The sequence below is a fragment of the Ruditapes philippinarum genome, unplaced genomic scaffold, assembly GCF_026571515.1.
Source record: "Ruditapes philippinarum isolate M1 unplaced genomic scaffold, ASM2657151v2 ctg1111_1_1_1_1, whole genome shotgun sequence".
Lineage (NCBI taxonomy): Eukaryota > Metazoa > Mollusca > Bivalvia > Venerida > Veneridae > Ruditapes > Ruditapes philippinarum.
In genome coordinates, this window is record NW_026864877.1 from 69,367 (window position 1) to 96,299 (window position 26,933).

Below are 26,933 nucleotides of genomic sequence, written 5' to 3' on the forward strand. Positions count from 1 at the left end.
TAGCAAAAAACAAAACTGTCATCCAAAACAAGTTATTCAACAAGCTTGAAATGTGTCTAAAAGACACAGATGTCTCCAAATTCCATTGTTTTATCAGTCTCCATATGGACAGCATGACATTGCAACAGACTGACAAGGGCAAATCTGTATCCTCCCCCTTCTCCATGCCCCCCTCCAACCTTGCGCATAAATTATTATTATCTAAAGGGCTTGGTTCAATAAAAATATGTTAAAATTATAGAATATCAATGGATTTTTCGGTGTTTGTCAAATAGAACATCAAATATACTTACCAACAGTAGAGAACCTGATAGCAAGAGGAGTTTTCTTGCCAATGAATTCAAATGGCTTCAGCTTGGTGTATTTAGTAACATCATGTGTACATTCAAAATATCCAAATGCACCTGAAATACATTATATAAATGTTTCATGCAGTATTCATCTCAAAAATACTTGTCTGATATCAATATGATATGATATTGTATGAAACAATAACATCTTATAAAACATAAAAACAAAATTTAGTACATAATTTTATGAAATGAGTGAAGTCTGCAGGTGGGAGTAAAGAATTAAGGATTTGTCTAAGGTTTTGAGACCTCATCAGAGAAAATGACTTGCCTGCACCACCTCAATATAGCTGACATGTCCACCCAGCAATCTGATCAGACTCTGTGTTCTGTGGTAATATGATATCAAAATCCCTAAACCTAACAATGAACAGTTCCAAATTCAAAATAGGTCAAGTCCATTTCAAAAATTCAGGACTGCAAAGGGCAACAGGTGGAAAAGGTGTACATTTCTAAATTGCATGAAATCTAATTACCTACCTAACTACCTACATTTACATATATTTAACCTAATTACTTAAAATTTATGTAATTTAGATAATTCTTAAAATTCACATCAACTGATATTTCATATAAGACCTACATTTTTTACTGTTAGACATTTCAGTCATATATTTTCTTTGTCATTTTCATCATAATTATATCTTTAGATGCATGGTGCACATACATTGTAAGTAAGTCTTCATTTAAAAAAAAAAAGATTTTAATCAAAATAGCTATGAGCTGGGACATAAAAAGACTTTATAGTATGTTCCAATCCATCCACAGGTGATCTTGTTTTTAAATGCTTTTTTCGCATTTTTTACATGTTTTTTTTTCTCTCTCTCTCTCTTTTCTAACATGCCCTTTAAATAAACAAAATTTGTTTTAAATTAAATGGATTTTTCATTAGAACATTGTAAATTTTATCAGTACCTGGTGTGTATTATCTAACTGATAAAGTGGCTACATCACTTAAGTAACTACCTGCCTTGTTATAAAACTTATGTGAAAAGTTCAAACAAATGATAACTCGTTCAACACACAAAGTAATTTAACTTTGATCGAGGGGACATTAGCTTGTTCATTAGTGTACATGAATACATTAACATGTTAAGCCAAAGTCTACTTATCAGGAAAATGGGTGTACTCATTTCTTGCTGTGTGTTGTATAACATCACATGCCAGCAAATAATTCTACCACAAGAGACACTATATTTAGTGTTAGCATGCTATCTATAGACAATAAATGATTCCTAAAATAATGCTACATGTCTTGTATTCTTAAACAATGTAGTTTATCATTTAAGTTTCTTTCTTCGTAACATGTAAATTTCAAGATTAAAATTGAAAGTGAATATTAAGAAAAATCTCAAACCTAGTTCAAGATCAACATATTTCCTAAAGTAATCTACTAAATGGAACAAAAAATATGTTTACAAATAACCATGTAATGGCAGATGCACAATGGGATTTAAAATATGAAATTCTTGAAATTTTTACCATTATCATTAAATCATTATCATTACTTAATGACATTTATTGATTATAAAAGAAATACTTAATTTTATACAATCATTAATATGGCATTTCTGGCATTGAAAGGGTCATTGACAAACTGTCTTCTGCAAAATAATGCTGAATCAGAGATGACCTTTATAATAAAAAGATGATGAATTGTCTTCATTCAATATTCAAAGTGCTCAGATGGTCACTGAACTCATTTTAATTCCTAACATTTTAGGTGTAGGTTAGGGGACAGATTTATGTATTCAGAATAAAATGTTACAACCATTTTCTGTTCATTTTATTGATACAGCACGTAACAGCAGTCACTTTAAAATCTGTTAAATTTGAAAACATTATTCTGAGATTGTTCAGCATTAACTCCTGCTACATGGTGCATAGTTATAGCACTCTTTATGTAAATGGTCAATTATCAGAAGCAGAATGATACATGTAATGATAACCAAACTCTGTATCAACAACACATGTATGTATGAGAAGTAAGTTACGAAACCATTCTGCGTTTTAATTTCTTGACTCTTAGTTTTAAAATGACCGTATTTTATATAAACATTTCATGATAACAGCTATGTTGAAGTTCAATGTCAAATACCTCAAGTTATTTATAGACACTTGATCAAGTAACAAATTATGAACTCTGAAGTTTCAATAAACGCAAAAGATGCATACTGAGTATGTAACTTTTATATAAAATTTTAACAACCAAAAAAATGCATAATATTTGAGTCATAGTTTTACCCGATTTATAAAATTACAAAAATGACTGTATCCTGCTTTTCATAAAAAGGTATCAAGTAACAACAATTTATGTTACATTTGCATATAATGATGGGGATGATATAGCTTTTTGGTGATGTTGTAATCTAGATTTGCTTAAATTTCATCCTTGCACACAGCCTGTTTATTTTAAATCTGGAACATTGCCAGTTCTTAATTTAATGTAGGCCTTATATCTGGTAGATGTTATAAATGCCTAAGTTAGGACAAATTTATTGCAGGGATAAATCTGTAACATAGAGATACTTATTTACACTTCAAACTTTGATAAATAACATAATTTATTAGTTATTGTAAATGTAATGTAAAAACACTGGGTGAGAATCCAGGAGCTTGGGCCCTGTTGTTGAATGGATCATCTACGATCAGCTTTGTTCAGCGGTTGTGAATTCTTCAGAGGTCTTGTCAATGTAAATTAACTTGGACAAGAGCCTGATTGTAAATGTGCAGCCAGCATAATGTTTGCATAAAACTTTTAAACTCTTTGGTGCCAGTGTGTGGGTTATTATGCTGTTGCCAATGATTGTGTTGGTACGGTATTTGTGCTGCTGCCGGTATTCTTGGGTATTTAGTCACTGCGGTATACCGTACCCCGAATATTGCTCGATATTATGAGGACTTTCATCCCAATTCGCGACTTTGAACGAGGAAAGAAGGTATGTTTAGTGACGATATTTAGTCATTTTGAATTGGTTTGATATAAATTTTGTAGAAAAACAAATACTACGATAATTTCTCTAGTTACTGAAACCCCAAAAATGTTGAGAAATAGCTTTGAAATATAATTAGGAGGTAAAATTCGTCTCTTTGCTCACGTGATAAATGAGCTCGGATAAGTCAAATTTGATGTTTTTGTGCACATACTTCCTTAAAAGAAAAACTTGAATCGAGTGAAATGTGATAATGATGATTATGTTTATGTTGTAAATGTTCAATAAACAATAGAACCTAAGGTAACAGTGCATTTTGAGAATAAATACACATGTCAGTGTACCGAGTATTGCGTTGGAGTTGCCAGCCGGTGTCACAAGTATTGCTTTTAGTGTTACGAGTATTGGTTATCAATGAAGAATAAATGCAAGTAGTAAACACAAAGTATTTACCACATTTAATTTTAAATATTTCTTACTGTGTATACTTATTTACACTATATGTGCAGAATATGCAGAATTCGGAGGTACTTTACTGGAAACATCTGCGAATAATCCAGATTTTCATTCCTGCTCGTGAAAAATCTCAGCCGAACGAACTCAGCAATTTTCTGTGTTTAAAATGTTTTCGTTGCTATCGAAGGATCAACCTTTCCAGAATTTGTTAATAATTATTGCATATCTTATCTTAAATAGTTAAAAATTCATCCATTAATACTGCCTCAATATTGTCAATATTAGGCGGTATTGAGCAAGTGTGCCGATATCTAATATCAACCGACTTCCTACTATGCAAAAAATCCATAAAAAGGTAACTTTCGGGCATTTTGTACCTGCACTCTAGCAACGGCAGACCGTCTGTACGTGAAATTTTGTTACGCCATTAGCAATGAGTTACCGTATGACTGCCGGGCGGGTATAGCTAAAAAAAACCGAATAATAGAGTTTGATAAGATTATGATAAAGGGCAGCAGATGCAATAAAAAGGTTATGTTCCTTATAACCTTTATCTCATAAAGCTTTACACCCCACCCCTTTTGAGGCCTCAAATAGTGTAAAACATGCGCTATTTAGGCCACAAACACGGTTTTTTCGTTTGAGAAATGTTGTTAAAAGAGTGATCACTTTTTCGGCGCCACCCCCATTAAAAAGGTACATCAAGGGGGTTACGCAGGGGGGGGGGATGCCCCCTTCTGTTTGGGGGTTTTAAGTGGGGCAGTAGCCCCTCTAATCGCTGAGAAGACTTGGGACTTGTGGGGGGCTAAATGGCCTCATGTCGATTTAAAGGTACCGTGTAATAAACGCCGAAAACCTAAGACTTTATCTCAATCAATCAATTGAGAAGTTGGTGCACCTTGAAATCAATTTTGATGGGAAAAAACAACGCAAAATAGAGTTTTTTTTGCAATTTTGAGACGCCCCCCCCCCCACCACCCCCACCCCGTTGCCATGATAAGTGGAAATTTAAAAATTAGCATGCTATTCCACAGGCTATATGGTCCAGCTAACATTTGTGCCCAGTTTGATCAGTATTGAAGCATTTTTTATAGTTTCATACCAGTTTGAACTTGTAACAAGACGCTTAATTATAATTCAATGAAAACAGCCATTTTTCGCATTATGCTCATGCAGTAAAAGGTTAAGACGATACCGGCATGCTTGGACGGCATAAGCCCTCAGGCCAATATTTTATTAAGTGCGTCGATATGTTTCTTAAGGCAAACTTGCCCTGTAAAAACCTATTATTAATGTCATCTAAACATGTTTTTTTTTATTCTTGTCCATTTCAGAGATGGATCTCCTTGATAAAAGTGTCTTGAGACATGTATTTAAAGTTTTTTAACGTCAATTTTGATGGTTCTACCCTGCTTCCGACCCTGCACACACTTTATTTCATCCATAGTGTGATTTTCAACCAAATTGGAAATTAAATCTCTGTATTTGCCCGGAAGAAAAGAACAGTAATAACACTGAAAATGCACTGTTGAATCTGAAATATTTGAATAAATATCATATAAACAGTACATTATCAGAAAAATGAAATTGAATCGATAAACAGACGTGAAAATTAGACAAAAATATCGAGTTTCCATACTTATATGCTCATTCTGTTTTGCAATACTCTGTACACTAAAGTTGGGCTGTTTTGCAATACTCTGTACACTTAAAATCAATACTCGGTACACTGTCTTGTATCTTTTTTGGCCTGTATCTTTTTGTACTTTTACACTTTTTGCCTGAAATTTGGACAAGGCATACTTGGAATAGTGAATAAAAAAATTGCTCGATTCAATTTTTTTTTATATTGGTAATATTATAATTTCTAACGATTCTACAGTATCGCGGTCAGTATTTTCTAGTGAGCAGCGGATCGTTTAAGGGTAGTTTAATCAATTTTACAAATACCTGTAATACTTTTACGTCTTTTAGAGCTACAAAAATACCTCTAGATATATAAAACCCGTTTAGATAAATGAAATAGCCATTAGTTTGGAAAATATCGTCGCTGAACTTACCTTCGTTCCCCGTTCAAAGTCGCGAAATGGGATGAATGTCCTCATAATATCGAGCAATATCCGGGGTACGGTATACCGCAGTGTTAGTGCAGGTGCCAGTGCCAATCTAATTTTAAAGCTGTCCATTTAGCTGACAGTAGGTAAAGTGTTGGACTGTAAATCGGGCAAGCCGGTTTCGATTCCCGGTCAGTGCAAGTCACTTTCGATGTGATTGATCATGAAATCCTTTCTATGTACCTCTGCTCTAGCATGTACAGATGTCACAGTTCCTTGCAAAAAGTGAAGGCAACTAATACTGGTAAACTGCCTGACAGCCAACCCAGGAAAAATGCGGTGGCTGAACTGTGCTCTTTTAAATTAAATGTGGCTTAGTAGGCTTACTGCTGTGATCTGGAGTGAAAACTACCAGTATACCACCACCAATCTATTTTTAGATTAGTGATGATCTTGGTACCAGTGTGATATTTTTGACTAATTTTATGAGGTATTACATGTAATTTTCTAAATAAGAAATGATTAACAGCAAGAATTGTTTTTATCTTGTATTCCTACCTGCTCCTTTAGCATGTACAACACGCTCGGGAATTCTTTCTCTATTAAAATGAGCCATCTCATCAGTGAACACAAAGTCTTCCAGTAGCACGGGACCCCTCTGTCCAACAGTTTTGGAGGCATTTTTGTTACCTACAGGACACCCTGTACCTGTTGTCATCAAGTCAGGGGTCTGAAAACATAATTTGTATAAATGCATAATGTGTAATAGAGAATGATAGGGTGTTGTAGGAACATAAAATTTTGTAACATTCACTACATTCATTTCAGTATATGGGCACATGTATTATGCATGTATATTACTATTAGAATTCACAATAGTAATCTGGGTCTAATTTGAAGATGTTTGGATATATTTTACTGCAATTTCATATAGTTTTATTAACAAAACCATTTTTTGAATCTTGAGAAACAACCTGAAAAATTTGAGTATACTGTCATGACTGTGTATTTCAATACATTTATATCGATTTACAAGTAGATTGTAACGTTTACAGAATATACCAACTACAGGGTCAAATGCAAGAGTGCCAGGTCTGAATGTTGTTGGACAATACTCCTAAATTTTGAAATGTACCCCCAATCTCCCACAAATGGGTAAATGACAGCGGGTGCATGTACAGAATGAGAATATAATGGGAAAAGCAACCATGCCTTTCCCAGTGTCACCACAGGTCAGATTACCAGACCCATTCCTAATGGCAAATATGCTTATTTTTTCCCAATCTTAAAATCTTTCCAAAATGAACTACAATTCCTGGAGTTCATTCCAGTATTGTATCAGACAGAAGTAAACACAAATTTCATTGCTTAACTTTAAAGTTGTTTTTCTTTTGCTTTGAATGATATTTGCACTGGTTGTAATAAACAATTTTGCACATTCAAAATACTATGCCAAAAGAGCATGAGGAGATTTCAAAAGGTACCAAATATTTTTCCCAATTAAGCAATTTTAAGATCTATACAAAATTTCCCAAACTGGGCTAAGTACATGTACTTTTTCCCAAAATCACTAGGAAAATACATGGCAACTGGAGATAAGTGCCATGTTATCTTTTTGCCCAATCAGCAGCACTCACTGCCATTTTGTCATGTTCATCATTATGAAAGGGTATATTTTCTGTTCTTATAAATAGTGTAAATAAGAAAAATATTAGGTAATTGGCTAAAGGTTTTAACAGGCTTTTTGTATTTTAATGGTTTTAATATGATTTTCTGAAAAATTATCAATGTAATATATGATAATACATTTAATCAGCTGTCAAATGGATACATCATAAGACCCCTTACCATGTGAGTAGTTGCTTGTCCTATTTTATTATGTCCTAATTGATAATAATATTATGTTTATGTGCTGATGATTTTCCACATAAAGATTTGCACCATGCACTTAAGTAAAGATTCTCCCAATTTAATGAAGATTCATCCCCCCCCCCCCCCCCCCCTTTATACAAAACATTTGTTAATCAGTGTTTTTTTTTCTTTATATAACTACTACCCTAAAACGGTACCATTCCCAATAGAAAATAGACATTAAAATTCCCAATTTCAAATGCTAAATAAAATTCCCAAAATGGCTGTTCAAAATGCCCACAAGGCCAAGTGATTTTTCTAAAATCATTTAAATCCAACATATTCATATAAATCACCACTCAATAGTTCTATTTGACAGTAGAAGCTGTTAGCTATCTTTATTCAGGATGTCTAATCTCATTTGTAGCTGAAAAAATGCATTAAAAAAATTCCCAATTTTAGTCAAAATAACACATTTTTTTCCCAATCAGTCTGGTACTGGCACCATTCCCAAAGTAGAGAAAAAAAACACTGTTAATTCATTTGGACTGAAAAAAATGTATACATGTATGTTTTAGGTACTTAAATTTTAATGCATTTATTTTGTATTTACCTTATATAGATAACATTTGATTTGGAGATAGAATAAGAAAAGTATTTGTTTAACAGAAATGTTATATAATTAAGTTTAAACTCATTTTTTATTGTTTTATTTAGCTTTCAGAGATACCTATAAGTAGTTACATTGATGTTAGAAATAAGTGATAACTGTTTTTTTATATGATCTATTAGTGTTACTTAATGGAATTCAATTTATAAACAATTGTATTTTCTAGTAATGCTATATGCTAACATAAATTATATATTATGTCATTAAACTGGAAATTTATGTTTATAAATAAACTCAATGCCTTCAAATAAAAAAGGTGTAGCATTTCAGTGCATGGACCAACTGGAAAAACTGATATTTTTTCTCAGCAGTTACAAAGAAATTAGAATATAATTATGCACATAAAGGTAAGTTACATTCATGAAGAAAAATGATTTAAAACATGGTGCCATGATGATTGATGAAGTGGGACAAATTGGCCCTGGGCAAATCATTATCAGTTTTAATATTGATAACCCATCAGTTAAAATGACCAATTTCTGTTCTTAAATATAAAGAAAGAGAAAATTTTATTTCACAAATTTTAATCATACATTTAAATTTTAATGTTACACATTATGATTTTAATAATTAATGTAAATTACATCTAATATGATTATTTTGAAGCGAGAGGGAATCATCACTTATCTTGAGGAAACATAGTTCTGGCTTCCATAACTGTAGTCCAAATAATTAGTTGTACTGCGCGACAAGATATTGTGCTATTTTCGTGTCTGGGCAGTACTGGTCTAGCAGTACTATAAAACCTGTCCGCTGAAGTATCTTTAGTTACACAAAACGTATTTAGTTTGGGAGAGTAGTCACAGGACGAATTGTCATTCTGGCAAATGGTTATCAATAAAATTAACTGTTAATTTCCTTAGATTGGCAACAATAGCCCCTACAATTTATGTAGGGGTGAACTGTCTTGAGGGACGAGTTGTCTTGGTTTTTTGTGAGGTGAATCGTCTGGGTGAGTTGTCTTGTTACCCAATTTATTTGGATTAAATGTTTGTAGCAATAGCATGATGCATCACTCCACAAATGTTTTGTAGCGTTTCACAGAATACAAGCTCCAAATACTGCTTAAAACTTTAAAAAAGTATATGTCTCTTTTGAACTGTTTGACTATGTTAACAAGCTAATCATATTGTTATGTAAACTGGTAAAGAAATAAAGTCTGCCAAGTGCTATTTAATATAAAAACATAGATTTCTTACCCCTTGTGCCTTCTTAAACTCCTCTATTTGGTTGGTAGCTTTATCCCTTCCTGCCATTTTGGCTAAAATTTAATGACACAAACTAGCAAAGACAGAATCAAAGCTCAAGTGAAGAGGGTTCAGATTTTGTGATGTTTGATAACTGAGAGACCTTGACACCGTTTGACGTTTGTTACCTGGCTTCAAAATTTATCACATGCAGGGAACCATTTAAATTTTGTGAAAGACTTCCGGTAAGGTACAGTTTACTTTTATTTAATGTTTTCATTTTTTCTGATTAAAAATAAATCTTATTTATTGACTTATACTGATCCACATTATTTCCATATAGTATCGTGTATATTTGGCAGAGTTATGATAATGATTGTAATTTGTTCGTTTAATAACGTCTTTTGTAATATAATTTCGCGATGTGTTGAATAAATGTCACGATAGTCCACAGACTAAATTAGCAATTGTCTTGACCATATGAATATTTTATAGAGGTTTAAAAGCATTGCTCTCATTTAATCCAAATAATTGTCTACTATTTAAGACCGAAGTCATAAACTGTCTGATAATCGGGATAAACATACAAAAAAAAATAAAACGGGGAAGAGAAAGAAATTTAGAATGGGACCGCTTTATGATTGCAGACTTTGGGTTGCTCGGCTACAGACTACACTTGTCATGTTAAAGCCAGATTTTGGTTACTACGACATAAACGACATACCCTCAAAGATACAGATACAAAACAAATGATATATAAATTTCTATCAGTGAAATTCTCAGTGTCATTTCTCGTTTCAGTCTAACTCGTTGATAATACTAATAGTCGGGGTATTCCAATAACAGAACAATCGCAACATTTTGGCTCAATAATAATGGTAGAGGTTTTCCAATTGGACGTGGTGCATAATATTTGTATTGAAACTTTAAAAGTGTAAAATGAATGATTTTTTTTAACTGACTTCCTCGTTCATATAGGCTAAGTATGAAAGCAGTCCTGATGAAAGTAGGCAAAGCCTATAAATGGGGAAGTCAGATAAAACAAATCGCGTTCATTAGGTGAGTCATAAATTGACATGGTGAGCTTTTGTGATCGCTTTTCGTCAAGTGTCCTTCCATAAACTTTTACTTTAAACGACATCTCCTCATAAAATGCTTAGCCAATTTCAACCAAACTTCACAGGAATGTTCCTTTGGTACTCAACTTTAAAAATTATTCAAAGAATTTAATTCCAAGCAAAAATCTGGTTGCCATGGCAACCAAAAGAAAAAACTTAAAATATCTTCTTTTAGAAAACTGGAAGAGCTAGAGCTTAAATATTTGGCATGAAACATCATCTAGTCAGTGTCTACCAAGATTGTTCAAATAAATGCCCAGGGGTCAAAATTGGCCCCACCCCAGAGTGGGGGTGGGTCATTGATTTTCCTTATTTGTATATAGTAAAAACTTAAAAAAACTTCTTTAAAAAAACCCAAATAGCTAGTGCTTAGATATTAAGCTTGAAATATCTTTTAGTGGGTGTCTACCAAGTTTGTTCAAATTAAAGCCCTGGGGTCAAAATTGGCCCTGCCCCAGGGGGTCATTGTTTTTCCTTTTATGTAAATTGTAAAAACTTAAAAAATCTTCTTTTAAAAAAACGTAAGAGCTAGAGCTAAGATATTTAGCATGAATCATCTTCTAATGGGTGTCTACCATTTTTGTTCAAATAAGGGCCCTGGGGTTAAAATTGGCCCCGCCATGGGGATCATTGATTATCATGTATATTGTGAAAACTTAAAAAATCTTCTTTGAGCTAGAGCTTAGATATCGTATCACGAAACATCTTCAAATGGGTGTCTACCAAGTTTGTTCAAATAAAATCCCCTGGGTTAAAATTGGCCCCGGGGGCCTATGTACAGGTGAGCAATTTCAGGGCCATCATGGCCCTCTTGTTTATTTTATATTTTTCATTTTAAATTAAAAGTGTTATTCGGTATTTCATGCACCATTTCTGTAATCTGTTGTCAACCGGAACACCTCTGCGATTATTCGTCAGCCGAAAAGTTGTGATTGGTCTGTTATCAGAATACCCAGCTGTTATCATTGAGTATCATCAAAAATGGGGTCCAAACCAGGAATATATATAATACTAAATAGACTCATTCCATATTTGAAGTATTATTACTGTTTAACTATATAAATATTAACATTGATAGACATCGGAGTCTAATCCATTAGATTGCTTGGTTATGAACCTTTAGCGACATTTGTTGAGTGTCCGCCTTGTACAACTGTAATTGAGCGGTCCGGGGTTCAAGCCTGGTCAGTGCTGTTTACAATAGTACAGTGTTTGTCATTGCCAGTCTTCCCATTAGCCACAATGACGTCTGTTCATGAACTTGATGAGCCATTCTGTCTAATTACCCTAAGATACAAGACTACTTTAAAACACACATAAAGATTAATTTATCATGTCAATTAGTTACTAAAGCAGTCAAAAAGAATGAATTGATCTAATTGTCAAATGACAGTAACTTTTTTTATTCACTGAAGTTAAAGCATAAAATAAATTAGTTTAAAGATATAGTTATGTTATGGGAGAAAATAAATTTTAAACATTAAATTTATCATTAGGAACATCAACATTGATTTCACACAAATATATATTGAAGAATAACTTTGGTTTAACTTATCAAAAATACATTGAAGACTTTACAATATGAAAACTAAGTCATAAATATCAGGGCTGGGAATCAAAACTGCGTCGTATCCTACAAAATGTAAACAAACGCCGCCATCTTGGAGCGAAAAATGTATGTTTTTGTTTATAACTCTTTTTGTTGGAAATGACTGAAAACAAGATATATGTATTAACACACTACACTATTTTCCGCTTCGTTCGGTATATGTTGCTTGCACAACTATTTTGTAAAGCAAAAGTTATAGCGAACTTGCAACTCGAAGCGGGGCAGAATTTTTATGAAAATGTGTGGATACGACGCAGTTCATATTGCTTTATCTATCGTTTTTTCCTTCAAATCAATTATATATTTGTTTCAGAGTTCACCATAAACTTCGAAATATAATTTTGCATCATTTACTAAATTTTCATTAAAAAGAGATGTTTATTTTTTAAGAAAATAATGATTTTTACAAAATGATACGACGCAGTTGAAAATAAAATATGATACGATGCAGTTGTATTTTTGGCAGTCTTTTCAACATGGATAATTTTGGCAATATATTTCTATTTTAAGGAATAATCACTTGCGCTAGGTAAAAAACCCAGATATTTTGCGGTGTGTAGCAATGTTATGTTGCTTTTGATTATTTAGAATTCAATGTGTCATGTCCAATATAACATTTAATTTGAAAGTTTACATTGCGGAAGCTACTTTTCAGTTAAACATGAACATGTTACCTTATTGATCATAATATCTGAAATAATTTCTTATATTTTCCTGTATGTTCAATATTATCCCTAATTTTTTTCGCAAAAAAAAATGTAGAAATCTATTAACTTGAATTCATTTTGGCTAGCTACGCTCTAAGTTAACTGTGGTTCTGCATGTTCTGGGTAATGACTGCTTTTTTGTGGTTTCTTTTCAAACTTTCACTCTACACATTAGCTTTACTAGGGGCAATACCTCAGGTGCGCCTTTGCGCATTATTTCAGGCAAAATTTTGCACCTGCAGAGAACCATCGACATTTTGAAACTAGCTTGATAGGTTTTCCACACGAAAGAATAAAAAGTCCATGGTGGTTTCCGAATTCATAGCAGTTCAGTTCAAGTGATTTGAATTCAGTTAACATAAACAGCTCGGCCTCGGTCGGACACATTTGTTTTTTCAACAAAATTTGTTCACGTCAGCTGTATACATAAGCAGCTTTTTAGCTCACCTTGCACAAAGTGCAGGTGAGCTTTTAGGATGGCCAACCAAATGGCGTCCGTCGTCTGTCGTCCGTCCACATTTTAAATATTCTAAGGACATCTTCTATGATACCGCAAGGCCAATGTTAATGAAACTTGGCAGGAATACTCTTTGTATGAAGCTCTATCAAGATTGTTCAAAGAATTCCATTTCATGCAGAACTCTGGTTGCCATGGCAACCGAAAGAAAAATCTTTAAATATCTTCTTTTAAAGAACCGTAAGAGCTAGAGCTTAGATATTTGGCATGAAACATCTTCTAATGAGTGTCTACCAAGTTTGTTCAAATAAAAGCCCTAGGGTCAAAATTGGCCCCACCCCAGGGGGTCATTGATTTTCCCTATATGCATATAGTAAAAACTTAAAAAATCTTCTTTTAAAGAACCCAAAGAGCTAGAGCTAAGATATTTGGCATGAAACATCTTCTAGTGAGTGTCTACCAAGTTTGTTCAAATAAAAGCCCTGGGGTCAAAATTGGCCCCGGCCCGGGGGGTCATTGATTTTCCCTATATGCATATAGTAAAAACTTAAAAAATCTTCTTTTAAAGAACTGTAAAAGCTAGAGCTTAGATATTTGGCATGAAACATCTTCTAGTGAATGTCTACCAAGTCTGTTCAAATAAAAGCCCTGGGGTCAAAATTGGCCCCGCCCCAGGGGGTCATTGATTTTCCCTATATGCATACAGTAAAAACTTAAAAAATCTTCTTTTAAAGAACCCAAAAAGCTAGAGCTAAGATATTTAGCATGAAACATCTTCTAATGAGTGTCTACCAAGTTTGTTTAAATAAAAGCCCTGAGGTCAAAATTGGCCCTGCCCCAGGGGGTCATAGATTTTCCCTATATGCATATAGTAAAAACTTAAAAAATCTTCTTTTAAAGAACCCAAAGAGCTAGAGCTAAGATATTTGACATGAAATATCTTCTAGTGAGTGTCTACCAAGTTTGTTCAAATAAAAGCCCTGGGGTCAAAATTGGCCCCGCCCCGGGGGGTCATTGATTTTCCCTATATGCATATAGTAAAAACTTAAAAAATCTTCTTTTAAAGAACTGTAAAAGCTAGAGCTTAGATATTTGGCATGAAACATCTTCTAGTGAATCTCTACCAAGTTTGTTCAACTAAAAGCCCTGGGGTCAAAATTGGTCCCGCCCCAGAGGGTCATTGATTTTCCCTATATGCATATAGTAAAAACTTAAAAAATCTTCTTTTAAAGAACCCAAAGAGCTAGAGCTAAGATATTTAGCATGAAACATCTTCTAATGAGTGTCTACCAAGTTTGTTCAAATAAAAGCCCTGGGGTCAAAATTGGCCCCGCCCCAGGGGGGCATTGATTTTCCCTATATGCATATAGTAAAAACTTAAAAAATCTTCTTTTAAAGAACTCAAAGAGCTAGAGCTAAGATATTTAGCATGAAACATGTTCTAATGGGTGTCTACCAAGTATGTTCAAATAAAAGCCCTGGGGTCAAAACTGGCCCTGCCCCGGGGGTCATTGATTTTCCTTATATGTGTATAGCAAAAACTTAAAAATCTTCTTTGAAAAAACCCAAATAGCTTGAGTTTAGATATTATACATGAAACATCTTTAAGTAAATATCTACAAAGTTTGTTCAAATAAAAGCCCGGGGGTCAAAACTGGCCCTGCCCCAGGGGTGTCATTGTTTTTAACTATATGTGTATAGTAAAAACTTAAAAATCTTCTTTTAAAAAACCAAATGAGCTAGAACTTAGATGTTTAGCATGAAACATCTTCTTATGGGTGTCTACCAAGTCTGTTCAAATAAAAGCCCTTGGGTAAAAATTGACCCGGGGGGGGGGGGGCTATATACAGGTGAGCGACCTCAGGGCCATCATGGCCCTCTTGTTTATTAACTTTCTGGCGTGAAGTTTTAAGATTATAAATATTTTAATTAATTATTATAAAGAGAATTAAATTTCTTATTTCGGTATGACTAGCAGAGAAATTTTCAATGTAAACAGGGGGTATTCCTCTGTGAAGTCATCTTCTGAAAACGTTTGTTTAAGTTTTCAGGCAATTTATTATCAAATAAAAATCACACTTTAATATGAAGGTATGTTAAGATGTCATGTCTCTAGTCTGTTGAAAATTCGATATGATATTCTGACCTAAATTTTCTGTTCAATATTGTGAAAACTTAATAATTCTTTAATACTGTTGAAAGATCATGTCTGCCTATATCTGTATCAAATTTATCGGTGCATAGCGTAAAAGACCTTTGCAAAACAGACACCTTTTTTACAAAATAATTTGTAGTTGTATCATATGTAACTTGATTTTAAAAAGTGTTTTGATGGAGAAGAATTATACTTAAGTGCAAATATAGAAAATACATTCCGTAGACATTTCCTCATTGGCGATAAAGAAACGCAATGCGACAAAATCAGGGGTAAAGTTCCGTGGCGCTGAACATAAAATGACTAAACGGAACGCATAACCTACTTGCAAAAATATATTGTAGCTTAACCATTTAAAATATAATTTTAAAAATTTAATGTTCAGTTTCAAATAATAAAGCTCATCTGTTCTCATCGATTATTAATAAAATCGGCACGTAAAAGACATAAGTAATAACGGAATTGATGGAAATTATTGCTAATTACAAGTAACAAAGGTAGGCATGCAATTTGCGCATTCCCGATAGCGAGAGACCTTTTCAAAATTTGTAATTCTTTCTCTTTCTTTTTTTAGCTCACCTGTCACAAAGTGACAGGGTGAGCTTTTGTGATCGCTTTTCGTCCGGCGTCCGTCCGTCCGTCGTCCGTCCGTAAACTTTTGCTTTAAATGACATCTCCTCATAAACCACTGAGCCAATTTCATCCAAACTTCACAGGAATGTTCCTTTGGTGGTCACCTTTAAAAATTGTTCAAAGAATTTAATTCCATGCAGAACTCTGGTTGCCATGGCAACCGAAAGAAAAATCTTTAAATATCTTCTTTTAACAACCCTAAGAGCTAGAGCTTAGATATTTGGCATGAAACATCTTCTAGTGAGTGTCTACCAAGTTTTTTCAAATAAAAGCCCTGGGGTCAAAATTGGCCCCGCCCCAGGGGGTCAGTGATTTTCCCTATATGCATATAGTAAAAACTTAAAAAATCTTCTTTTAAAGAACCCAAAGAGCTAGAGCTAAGATATTTGGCATGAAACATCTTCTAGTGAGTGTCTACCAAGTTTGTTCAAATAAAAGCCCTGGGGTCAAAATTGGCCCCGCCCCGGGGGGTCATTGATTTTCCATATATGCATATAGTAAAAACTTAAAAAATCTTCTTTTAAAGAACCGTAAGAGCTAGAGCTTAGATATTTAGCATGAAACATCTTCTAGTGAATGTCTACCAAGTTTGTTCAAATAAAAGCCCTGGGGTCAAAATTGGCCCTGCCCCAGGGGGTCATTGATTTTCCCTATATGCATATAGTAAAAACTTAAAAAATCTTCTTTTAAAGAACCCAAAGAGCTAGAGCTAAGATATTAAGCATGAAACATCTTCTAGTGAGTGTCTACCAAGTTTGTTCAAATTAAAGCCCTGTGGTCAAAATTGGCCCCTCCACGGGGGGTCATTGATTTTCCCTATATACATATAGTAAAAACTTAAAAAATCTTCTTTTAAAGAACCATAAGAGCTAGAGCTTAGATATTTGGCATGAAACATCTTCTAGTGAATGTCTACCAAGTTTGTTCAAATAAAAGCCCTGGGGTCAAAATTGACTAGCCCCAGGGGGTCATAGATTTTCCCAATATGCATATAGTAAAAACTTAAAAAATCTTCTTTTAAAGAACCCAAAGAGCTAGAGCTAAGATATTTAGCATGAAACATCTTCTAATGAGTGTCTACCAAGTTTGTTCAAATAAAAGCCCTGGGGTCAAAATTGGCCCCGCCCCAGGGGGTCATTGATTTTCCCTATATGCATCACAGGCACAAGTATCGGACCTGGGAAGAAAAAATATGACCAGATTGATAAAAAAAACCTGTGTTCATCTTAAAAGTGTCAAAAAACCAAAAAAAGATGTAAATAATGACCCCCTTTAAAAATATACTATAAGTTAAGAGAAGGCCGGAAACTCCAGATTCGAGCCTACGAGCAAGGGATTCATTTCCCGGGCCGTTGTGAAAACAATTGGCCAGACAATTAAAAAAAACTTTTATCACTATTTCACGTTTATATTAAGCTTCAAAATGAGACCAACCCTAAGTCTCTAGCCCTTCCTGTTCATGAAATATCTATCAGGAAACGAGCGAATTCGTGCTAAAAATCCTTGGTAGACAGAATTGCGGCACAACAATTCGGTACGTAAACATAGACTAATACATGTATGTCAGCTGACTACGGGTCAAAATTACTTGAATTTACTAAATAATATTACTAAATACATTAAGTTGGACCACTCACAACCGTCAGAAGCATCTGATACACGCAAAATTCGAATTTCAAACCTTTCCACGGTCTTTAGATTACTTTCTACGCCATTGTCAATCAGCTGTTCGATATTTTGTAACGAGTCTTCTGATTGGCCAATAGCAACGAAAACCGCAACGTTTCACACAAGGATGCCTAATGGCGTAGAAAGCGATTGAAAGACCGTGTAAATGTTTGAAACTCGAATCTCGTGTGTATCAGATGCTACTGACGGTTGTGAGTGGTCCACATTAATGTATTTAGTAATATTATTTAGTAAATTCAAGTAATTTTGACCCGTAGTCAGCTGACATACATGTATTAGTCTATGTTTACGTACCGAATTGTTGTGCCGCAATTCTGTCTACCAAGGATTTTTAGCAGGAATTCGCTCGTTTCCTGATAGATATTTCATGAACGGGAAGGGCTAGAGACTTGGGGTTGGTCTCATTTTGAAGCTTAATATAAACGTGAAATAGTGATAAAAGTTTTTTTTAATTGTCTGGCCAATTGTTTTCACAACGGCCCGGGAAATGAATCCCTTGCTCGTAGGCTCGAATCTGGAGTTTCCAGCCTTCTCTTAACTTATAGTATATTTTTAAAGGGGGTCATTATTTACATCTTTTTTTGGTTTTTTGACACTTTTAAGATGAACACAGGTTTTTTTTATCAATCTGGTCATATTTTTTCTTCCCAGGTCCGATACTCGTGCCTGTTGCATATAGTAAAAACTTAAAAAATCTTCTTTTAAAGAACTCAAAGAGCTAGAGCTAAGATATTTAGCATGAAACATGTTCTAATGGGTGTCTACCAAGTATGTTCAAAATAAAAGCCCTGGGTTCAAAAACTGGCCCCCGCCCGGGGGGGGGGGGGGTGTCATTGATTTTCCTTATATGTGTATAGCAAAAACTTAAAAATCTTCTTTGAAAAAACCCAAATAGCTAGAGTTTAGATATTAAGCATGAAACATCTTTAAGTAAATATCTACAAAGTTTGTTCAAATAAAAGCCCGGGGGTCAAAACTGGCCCTGCCCCAGGGGTGTCATTGTTTTTAACTATATGTGTATAGTAAAAACTTTAAAAATCTTCTTTTAAAAAACCCAATGAGCTAGAACTTAGATGTTTAGCATGAAACATCTTCTTATGGGTGTCTACCAAGTCTGTTCAAATAAACAAATAAAAGCCCTTGGGTAAAAATTGGCCCGGGGATGGGGGGGGCCTATATACAGGTGAGCGACCTCAGGGCCATCATGGCCCTCTTGTTGTTTTTAAGGTCGTTCCTGATTAATACAGGGTCCAGGAGAGGTTACACTAAAATATTGAATTTTGTATCAAAAATAGTAATCACTCCCATTTCGAACTCACGGCCAGGAACAAGTTTATAAGCATGCTAAGGCAACACTAGAACACGTTGTCATATAGGTGTGCGATCACGTGTTTCAATGTATATTGTAAGCTAAGTCAAAAACTGTTCAAATAACAACTTTTATTGATAAAAAGTTAATTTCACAATTTCTTTATTCAACTCTGAAGAGCACTAAATTTGCTAGATCAACAATAGAAGTTTCCATGAAAATATACAAAATGCTCTTGTCACTAGTTTTCGCGACTGTCAGGATTTAAAGCCAAAATGCCAACTGAACACAGCCTGTCATGGCTACTTATATAGACTCTGAAATGGCCAGGACTGTCACAATTGACCAATCATAACATTCCATTTGGCCTGGCAGTCTGGCAGGAAAGACAGGAACTTCTTAAAATGGCAGCCATATTGACAGGAATAATTTAGAAAAATGTAAATTAACAAAGTTAACTAATAACAAAATATGCAATAAACACTTGAATTACATGCTTAACGTTGATGCACTTAAGATCTGGACCAAAAACAATCATGGTTATAGCTTAGAAAAATGAACTATTGATATAAAAAGATTCCAAGTGCCAGGAGTTTGAATTTTCCCTCCTGACAAACTTAGAGGTCATACCGGTCATCAACATTATTATGAAATACAGCAATGCCAGCTAATTATTTGGAATGTAGCTTAAATCTTAGGTAAATAAGGGTTACATTCTATGTTCTTACATGTAAAATGATAAGTATTTGTATATGTTTATGAAAATAAACGCATTTAAAGTTTTGAATCAAGGTAGACAACTCTTGTCGGCCATTTTGATGCCAGGATAAACAAAGTAAGTAAATAAATCATTTCTTGAAGTATAAACCTCCTTATAGTGCCTTATATAGTCCTAGAGCCTCAGAATGTCCTACATCATGGTCTTTAAATTCCTTCATTTACCAGAAGATTATCTAAACAAATTAAATCAGCAAATATGAATGGCTGAGGCAAGTTCAGGAATCCTGGCAGGTAAGTTTTAAGCATTGACTGAAAAGTATTACCTCATTTGTCAATAAATTATGCTATTTTAATGTTCATATTGTCATAAAACATTATTTGTTTTAAACTGATATATCCATTACAAGGTCCTAAAAGTAATTTAGTTGATAAACATTCACAGTCCCTTACAATATTGCATTTGATACAGCTTTTCGGAATTTGTAGATGCTTATGATTAGTACTAAAATGCGACCGAAAAATGCAGCTTTAATAGAATTGTATTACATTCCCATTTTTATGAAACCAATGAGTGACCTCTGCTTTTGACTTAAGTTGTAAACAAGAAATGTTGTCGGACGTTATAAGCATACCTAGCACATAGTTTAAATAGTTTAACCAATATTCAGCCTGCAATGAAAATTACTACTGTGTCGTATCATATTTTATTTTCAACTGCGTCATATCATTTCGTATAAATCATTATTTTCTTGGAAAATAAACATCTCTTTTAAATGAAAGTTTAGTAAATGATGCAAAATTATGTTTTGAAGTTTATGGTGAACTCTGAAAACGAGTATATAATTGATTTGAAGGAAAAAACGATAGATAAAGCAATATAAACTGCGTCGTATCCACACATTTTCATAAAAATTCTGCCCCGCTTCGAGTTGCAAGTTCGCTATAACTTTTGTTTTACAAAATAGTTGTGCAAGCAACATATACCGAACGAAGCGGAAAATAGTGTAGCGTGTTAATACATATATCTTGTTTTCAGTCATTTCCGACAAAAAGAGTTATAAACAAAAACATACATTTTTCGCTCCAAGATGGCGGCGTTTGTTTACATTTTGTAGGATACGACGCAGTTTTGATTCCCAGCCCTGAATATAGAAATCTGGGACCTTATATAAAGGATCAAGCAACTACCTATTACATGTAGATAAGCAGTCTAATGTTGGTTTCCAACTGACAGCCGATCAATCGATAAGTGTAGTGTTTAAATCATAAATTTATGGTTAGGTTTGTGAGACTTGGACAAGACATTGCTAAGACCAGTAGATGACCCTTACTGATTCACGGTCATTAATTGTTGTAATATCTGTCTGTGGAAGAGTAAGCTAAGGTTTCTCAAAGTTGTTAGGGACATTGACCATGGCCGGTAAATGGTCTCTTTTGATTTTGATTTATTAGGTCAAAGGTCACATTTATTGGGTCAAAGGTCAAGGTCACATTGACACTACATGAAAAATCCTTGTTGGCTCAATTATTTGGTTAAGTTCATGAAACTTTTTAGGAACATTGCCCTTGATCAGTGAATAGCTCCTATTGATTTTGAAGTAATTCAAAGGTCAAGGTCACAGTGAGACTCGGTGTAAAATCCTTGTCTGATTAAAACTTGAGGGCTTGAACTTTCTATTAATTTACTTGGCAGGTCACACCAGTCTTAGGTTTTATGACTTAAGTTGTAGACTATTGCCAAGTCATGTTGTATCAGGAGTATTAAATACTTATATAAGTGAAGACTTGTTTTACTCTAATGTACATTCTATTACCAATTTTTGAGTGTTATATATTTCAGGCATTACAGTTAAGGTTTATCAGGAGGATGGCAGATGGCTTGTCGACAATAGACACGGCAACACTGACTGCTGCAGTAAAATCATTATTCCGGAAACCTTTACCTGATAGTACCACACTGCCAGTACTTCAAACTGCCAAAAATGGTTAATTTTTTATCCCCCGCCGAAAAATTTCGGTGGAGGATATAGAAATAGTCTCCGTCCGTAGAACTTCCGTCCTTCCTTCCGTCCGTCCTTCCGTCCGACATTTTTGTCCGGAGCATATCTCTAAAAGTATTTGAGTTATCAACTTGAAACTTCATAGGTGGATAGACCTCATTGAGGAGGAGTGCAGTGCACAAGAATGATAACTCTACCTTGCATGATTTTTGAGTTATTGCCCTTTGTTATTTTTCAAAATTGATTTTTGTCCAGAGCATAACTCCAAAAGCCTATGAGATATTAACATGAAACTTCATAGGTGCATAGATTTCACTCAGGAGGTGTGCAGTGCACAAGAATGATAACTCTACCTTTCATAATTTTTGAGTTATTGCCCTTTGTTATTTTTCATACCTAATATTTCACCTGAGTGGAGCATAACTCAAAAAGTGTTTGAGATATCAACATGAAATGTCATAGGTGGATAGATCTTATTGAGGAGGAATGTTGTGCGCAAGAATGATAACTCTTCCCTATACAATTTTTGAGTTATTGCCCTTTTTTTTCATGCTATTTTGTCCAGAGCTTATCTCAAAAAGTATTTGAGGTATCAACTTGAAACTACAAAGGTGGATGGATCTCATTGAGGAGGAGTGCAGTGCTTAAGAATGATAACTCTACCCTGCATTATTTTGAGTTATTGCCCTTTGTTATTTTTCAAAATTAATTTTTGTCTAGAGCAGAACTCAAAAAGCTTTTGAGATATCAAAATGAAACTTCATAGGTGCATAGATCTCACTCAGGAGGTGTGCACTGCACAAGAATGATAACTCTACCTTTTATAATTTTTGAGTTATTGCCCTTTGTTCTTTTTCATACTTAATTTTTCAATTCAATTTTTTTCTCAAAAAGTATTTGAGGTATCAACTTGAAACTTCATAGGTGGATAGATTTTACTGAGGAGGGATGCAGCACACAAGAATGATAACCTACCCTGCATTATTTTTCAGTAATTGCCCTTTGTTATTTTCAGCCATCAGTATTCACATAGGTTTCAAATCTGTAATCACTATAGCCATCAGTTTTCATTACCAAAAGACCTCTTAAAATGGAATTATTCCGCTCTACTACATATACATTCTTCCAATGAGCAAACACATTCGGCGGGGGATGGCCATGTTGACATGGCTCTTGTTCATTTGATAATTTGATTATATTATCATATAATTTAACAATTTTGGAACTACATATGTATATTGTTTGTTCCACTTGATTCATTGTCTTTAAATATTGAAACTATATAGACAGTTTGAGAAGAAAGCATGTTCATTATGACTTGCCAATCATCGTAATTTATAGGCCTGAAAAGATTTATAAAAGTATATAATATGAAAGTACTGATAATAAAGATTGTATAAAAGATATAAAGAAGGTGTGGAAATTGTGCAATTAGCCTTGGGCATGTTCTTTTTGTTCATTGTGCAAGTTAGCATTAAATCTTACTGACTAATAATACTTTCAAATGAATAGTCAACAAACTTGAAAGTATTGATTTATTAACTTATTATCAAAATAGAGAAAAACAGAACCCAACACAGCAAAAAGACTTTAAAGTACATGAATTCATCAATTTATTTAAATTTACAGATTCTCAGAATAGTAGTGCAGAAACTCAATCTTCAGGACGTAAAAGAAAACCGAAGACCAAATCTACACCGAAGAAAGTCAAAACAAAAGCAAAAAATAAAACCTTTGAAAACAATCAGAATGAAGTTGAGTCAGCTGTAGTATCCATACCAGACCAACAACAACCACAACATCAGGCAACTGTAGAAATTCCAGGTCTGGAGCATCTGTCACAGATATCGCCCTTGATGATCAAGCATCTTTTATCATGTATAAGTCCACTAACTATCACCGATTGTCATTCAGATGAATCTCACCCGAATAATCTCAAATTATCCGTCGAAAATCTTCTCATTGGTCAGCATGATGCTAATACAGTTGTGAATGCACAGAATAATGGTTCGACCAGCGTGTTTGCCGTGCCGGAAGTGCAGGCGGTACAGAACCAGCTTGAAGAGGCCGATACTCCAGGTCATGTTCAGATTAGTGCTTCCCTTCTACAAAATCTTCTCCAGGTAAGACTTACTGTATAAACTTTATTCAGTCTTTCTTTTTAACCTGTTTGTTAATTTTTTATGACTGAATATCTTTTGTATTATGGACCTTATTTGGCTCTTGAAGCTTCGATTTTTCCTTTCTAGATATCCATAAAGGAAGAATGGTAAAGCAGGCTCAATAATTTAATCAGATATGAAAATTTGTTTTATAGATTTAATATATTGCTCTTTCTGTATTGGCAAATGCTTAAGAGTGTATTGTTGATCTTTTATTCAAAAGTTTAAATATTGTTGTATGTTTCTAATAGTTTATATAATATCACTTTTATTTCGTTTACAGGGTATTAGTAACCCACAGGTTCCTGCAGCAAGTAGACAGTCTGACCACCAGGCACCACTTCCTTCCATACATCATTTCACTTCACAGCCTATACACACACTCATTCAGAGTATGTTCCCGCAGGAAACCAACCCAATGCTTGGGAATACAAGTGAGGCACAGCTTCCTACATCTAGTCATAACATTAGTTCAATAAGTCCTGCATCTGTCGCCGATTCCTCAGCCGCTTCCATGTTGAACCAGCTAGCAAATTTTACAGCAAGTCAGTCGCATTTAAATCATCAGCCTTTAAGTCATCAGCAAAACATCTCGCAAACTGTGCCAGTATTCCATCCTGACACTCAGTCTATTTTACAAGAAGCAATGCAGAGTATGCGAAATCACCATGGCGATTATGACGAACATCCGATTTTTGGACAGATGATTCATCCAACACTTTCAACAACAGGGCTACAAGCACCTGTTCAGGGCAATATGTCAGAAAATAATATAAGGGCACCAATAGTAGAAGGTCAACATTTACCAGTTGTCTTATCTAACAGTGTTAATCAAACAGCTCAAGTAATGGTTCCAGTCATGGCAGTGCCAGAAGCCGGTATTCAGCAGCATCCTCTTCTGTTACAACCTACAGGGCCTGGTGGGCCTTTACAGCTTATATCCCTAGATAAAAGTGTAAATACTGAAGTATTGAAGGAAATAGTAGAAAAGAATATATCAACTCTTCCAGATAGAAATAGTGTTACAACATCTTCTAGTAAGTTTGACACTCTCACCATTTTCATTTGTACGAACTTGCCGTAATTTGAAATAGTTATTTCAGAAATGTTTCTATCAAAGTACAAAGTACTTAAATAAAGCAGGTATAGAAGCCGGTCAACCTTCATATAGCAATAGACAGGTCTGATTCTTTACTCTCTGCCTTTTTTTTCACTAGAGCTTTAACCATAATTTATTTCAATGTTTCAGTGGGTGTCCGTGGCTGAATGGTTAAGTTTGTTAACTTAGAAACCACGTGCCCTTCACCGCTGTAGGTTATAATCCATTTATGTTACGAAGTTGTGTGGCTAGCTTACGGAACATAGATGGTTCGACTAAGATCCAGTAAAGCTGGAAAGTCACTATATGTCCTGTAATGTGTTGGTTCTACAAATGTATGAAAACCAGACTAAAACAAAAGTTTCAATGCTCAAATATTTGACAAGGCAAAAACCAATAATTTCTGTTTTGGGTTTCTCCTTAGAAAAACTTAGGGTTATTCAGTTGTTAACCTATTGTTTTTCTTATCAAAATAATGAGTTTTATTTTTTAAAATCAACAGGAGGTACATGTTTTATTAAAATGTGAGGTGTCAACAGAAGTGACAATGGTTGGTCTGAAATTCTAAATTTACAGAAACTTTGTATGATTACCTTTATTGTAACTGATCATGAAGTTTTGTTTGTAGATTAGATTTGCTGGTGAAGTTTAATATTTATATTTCAGGTCTGATGACTGGAAATGAACCAAGAACCAGCAATGCACCAGTCAGCATTCAGCCCAAACCGTCCAATCATACGCTAGAGAATTTCCTACAGGCTGTACAGTTTAATACTGTCGTTATACCCAGTGTTCAAGATAATACAGTTGACCAATCAAATGAAAATACTCCTTTACAAGGTCATATAAATGGTAATTTAGATCTTTTGTCATTCTTACAAACTACATTTGTGTATATGAGACTCTTTGCTGAACCACTTCCATGCTTAATTTGTAAAGTGGAACCTTTGTAATCCGAACTTGTCCGGACCAGAAGAAAAATTCGGAGTAGAAAAGTTTCCTGATTAGAAAGTATTCAGATAAGGAATTGAATTGACAAAAGTATTTGTTATAGTGCTGTAAACGTTAAGATAATGGATGAATCATCAACTACATGTATAAGGAACTCACACTGGAACTCAGTTTAAAGTTTCAGGCACTTCTTTGGCCATGTAGTTATTTTTGTTGACTTTAAATCACTTACCCAGCTTCACAATGGGTTTGAATCTTCAACACGTAAGAAAGATATCATAGTTATTTATAAGGAGATGTTGGAACTATTGGAGAGTCTGCAAATTTCTTAAATTTTGCTCGAAGAGGCATCTTGGGTATTTCACCTCCAGTAAAACTCCAAAGTTGCCATTATAACCTTAAGTTACGCCTTAAGAGACTGAGTTTTAAGTTAAGATATTATATGCATACATCTGTTGTATTACTTTACAGAGGAACCCCAAGGTGAAAATATTGTTGATTCAACAAACTATAAATCTACAGAACACATCAACTTAGTTGACTTGGATGAGAATGAAGAAGTTTGTAATCAAACTGAGATATTAGCTGCAAAAACCAACATTTGTAAGTAATATTTCTGTGGATTTGTTAAATTGTTAAATAAATTTAATCTAAGGTTAATTGGTTACATTTCTGCCTTTACATGAATAAAATTTCCCAAAGGTTTTTGATGTGAAAATTAGTTCAAATTCTAATTTTTTTGAATATGAATTTTTAATTAGGACAGGAAATTTAAAACAGAAAAGGGTAGACGAAAACAAAAGGATGCCCTTTATTTAAATTT

At 34.2% G+C, this 26,933-nt stretch overlaps 2 protein-coding genes across 3 annotated transcripts in view; one reads left to right on the forward strand and one right to left on the reverse strand.

The window, feature by feature from the left end:
• The window catches only part of LOC132727126 (catalase-like), a 23,802-nt gene extending 14,118 nt beyond the window's left edge, over positions 1-9,684 (reverse strand). For both annotated transcript variants that reach the window (XM_060712533.1, XM_060712534.1), the window contains exons 1-3: positions 9,514-9,684; positions 6,352-6,523; positions 294-404 (exon numbers count right to left, since the gene is read on the reverse strand). In XM_060712533.1, coding sequence (XP_060568516.1) covers positions 294-404; positions 6,352-6,523; positions 9,514-9,570 — 340 coding nt within the window. In that variant the 5' untranslated portion in view covers positions 9,571-9,684. The remainder of the gene's footprint in view (positions 1-293; positions 405-6,351; positions 6,524-9,513) is intronic.
• On the forward strand, positions 9,649-26,721 carry LOC132727124 (uncharacterized). The gene is made up of 6 exons (XM_060712531.1): positions 9,649-9,746; positions 21,739-21,883; positions 23,528-24,021; positions 24,344-25,097; positions 25,826-26,011; positions 26,582-26,721. Exons 2-6 carry the CDS (start codon positions 21,766-21,768, stop codon positions 26,719-26,721), a joined length of 1,692 nt encoding a protein of 563 aa, XP_060568514.1. The 5' UTR covers positions 9,649-9,746; positions 21,739-21,765.
• The last annotated feature ends 212 nt before the right edge of the window (positions 26,722-26,933 follow it).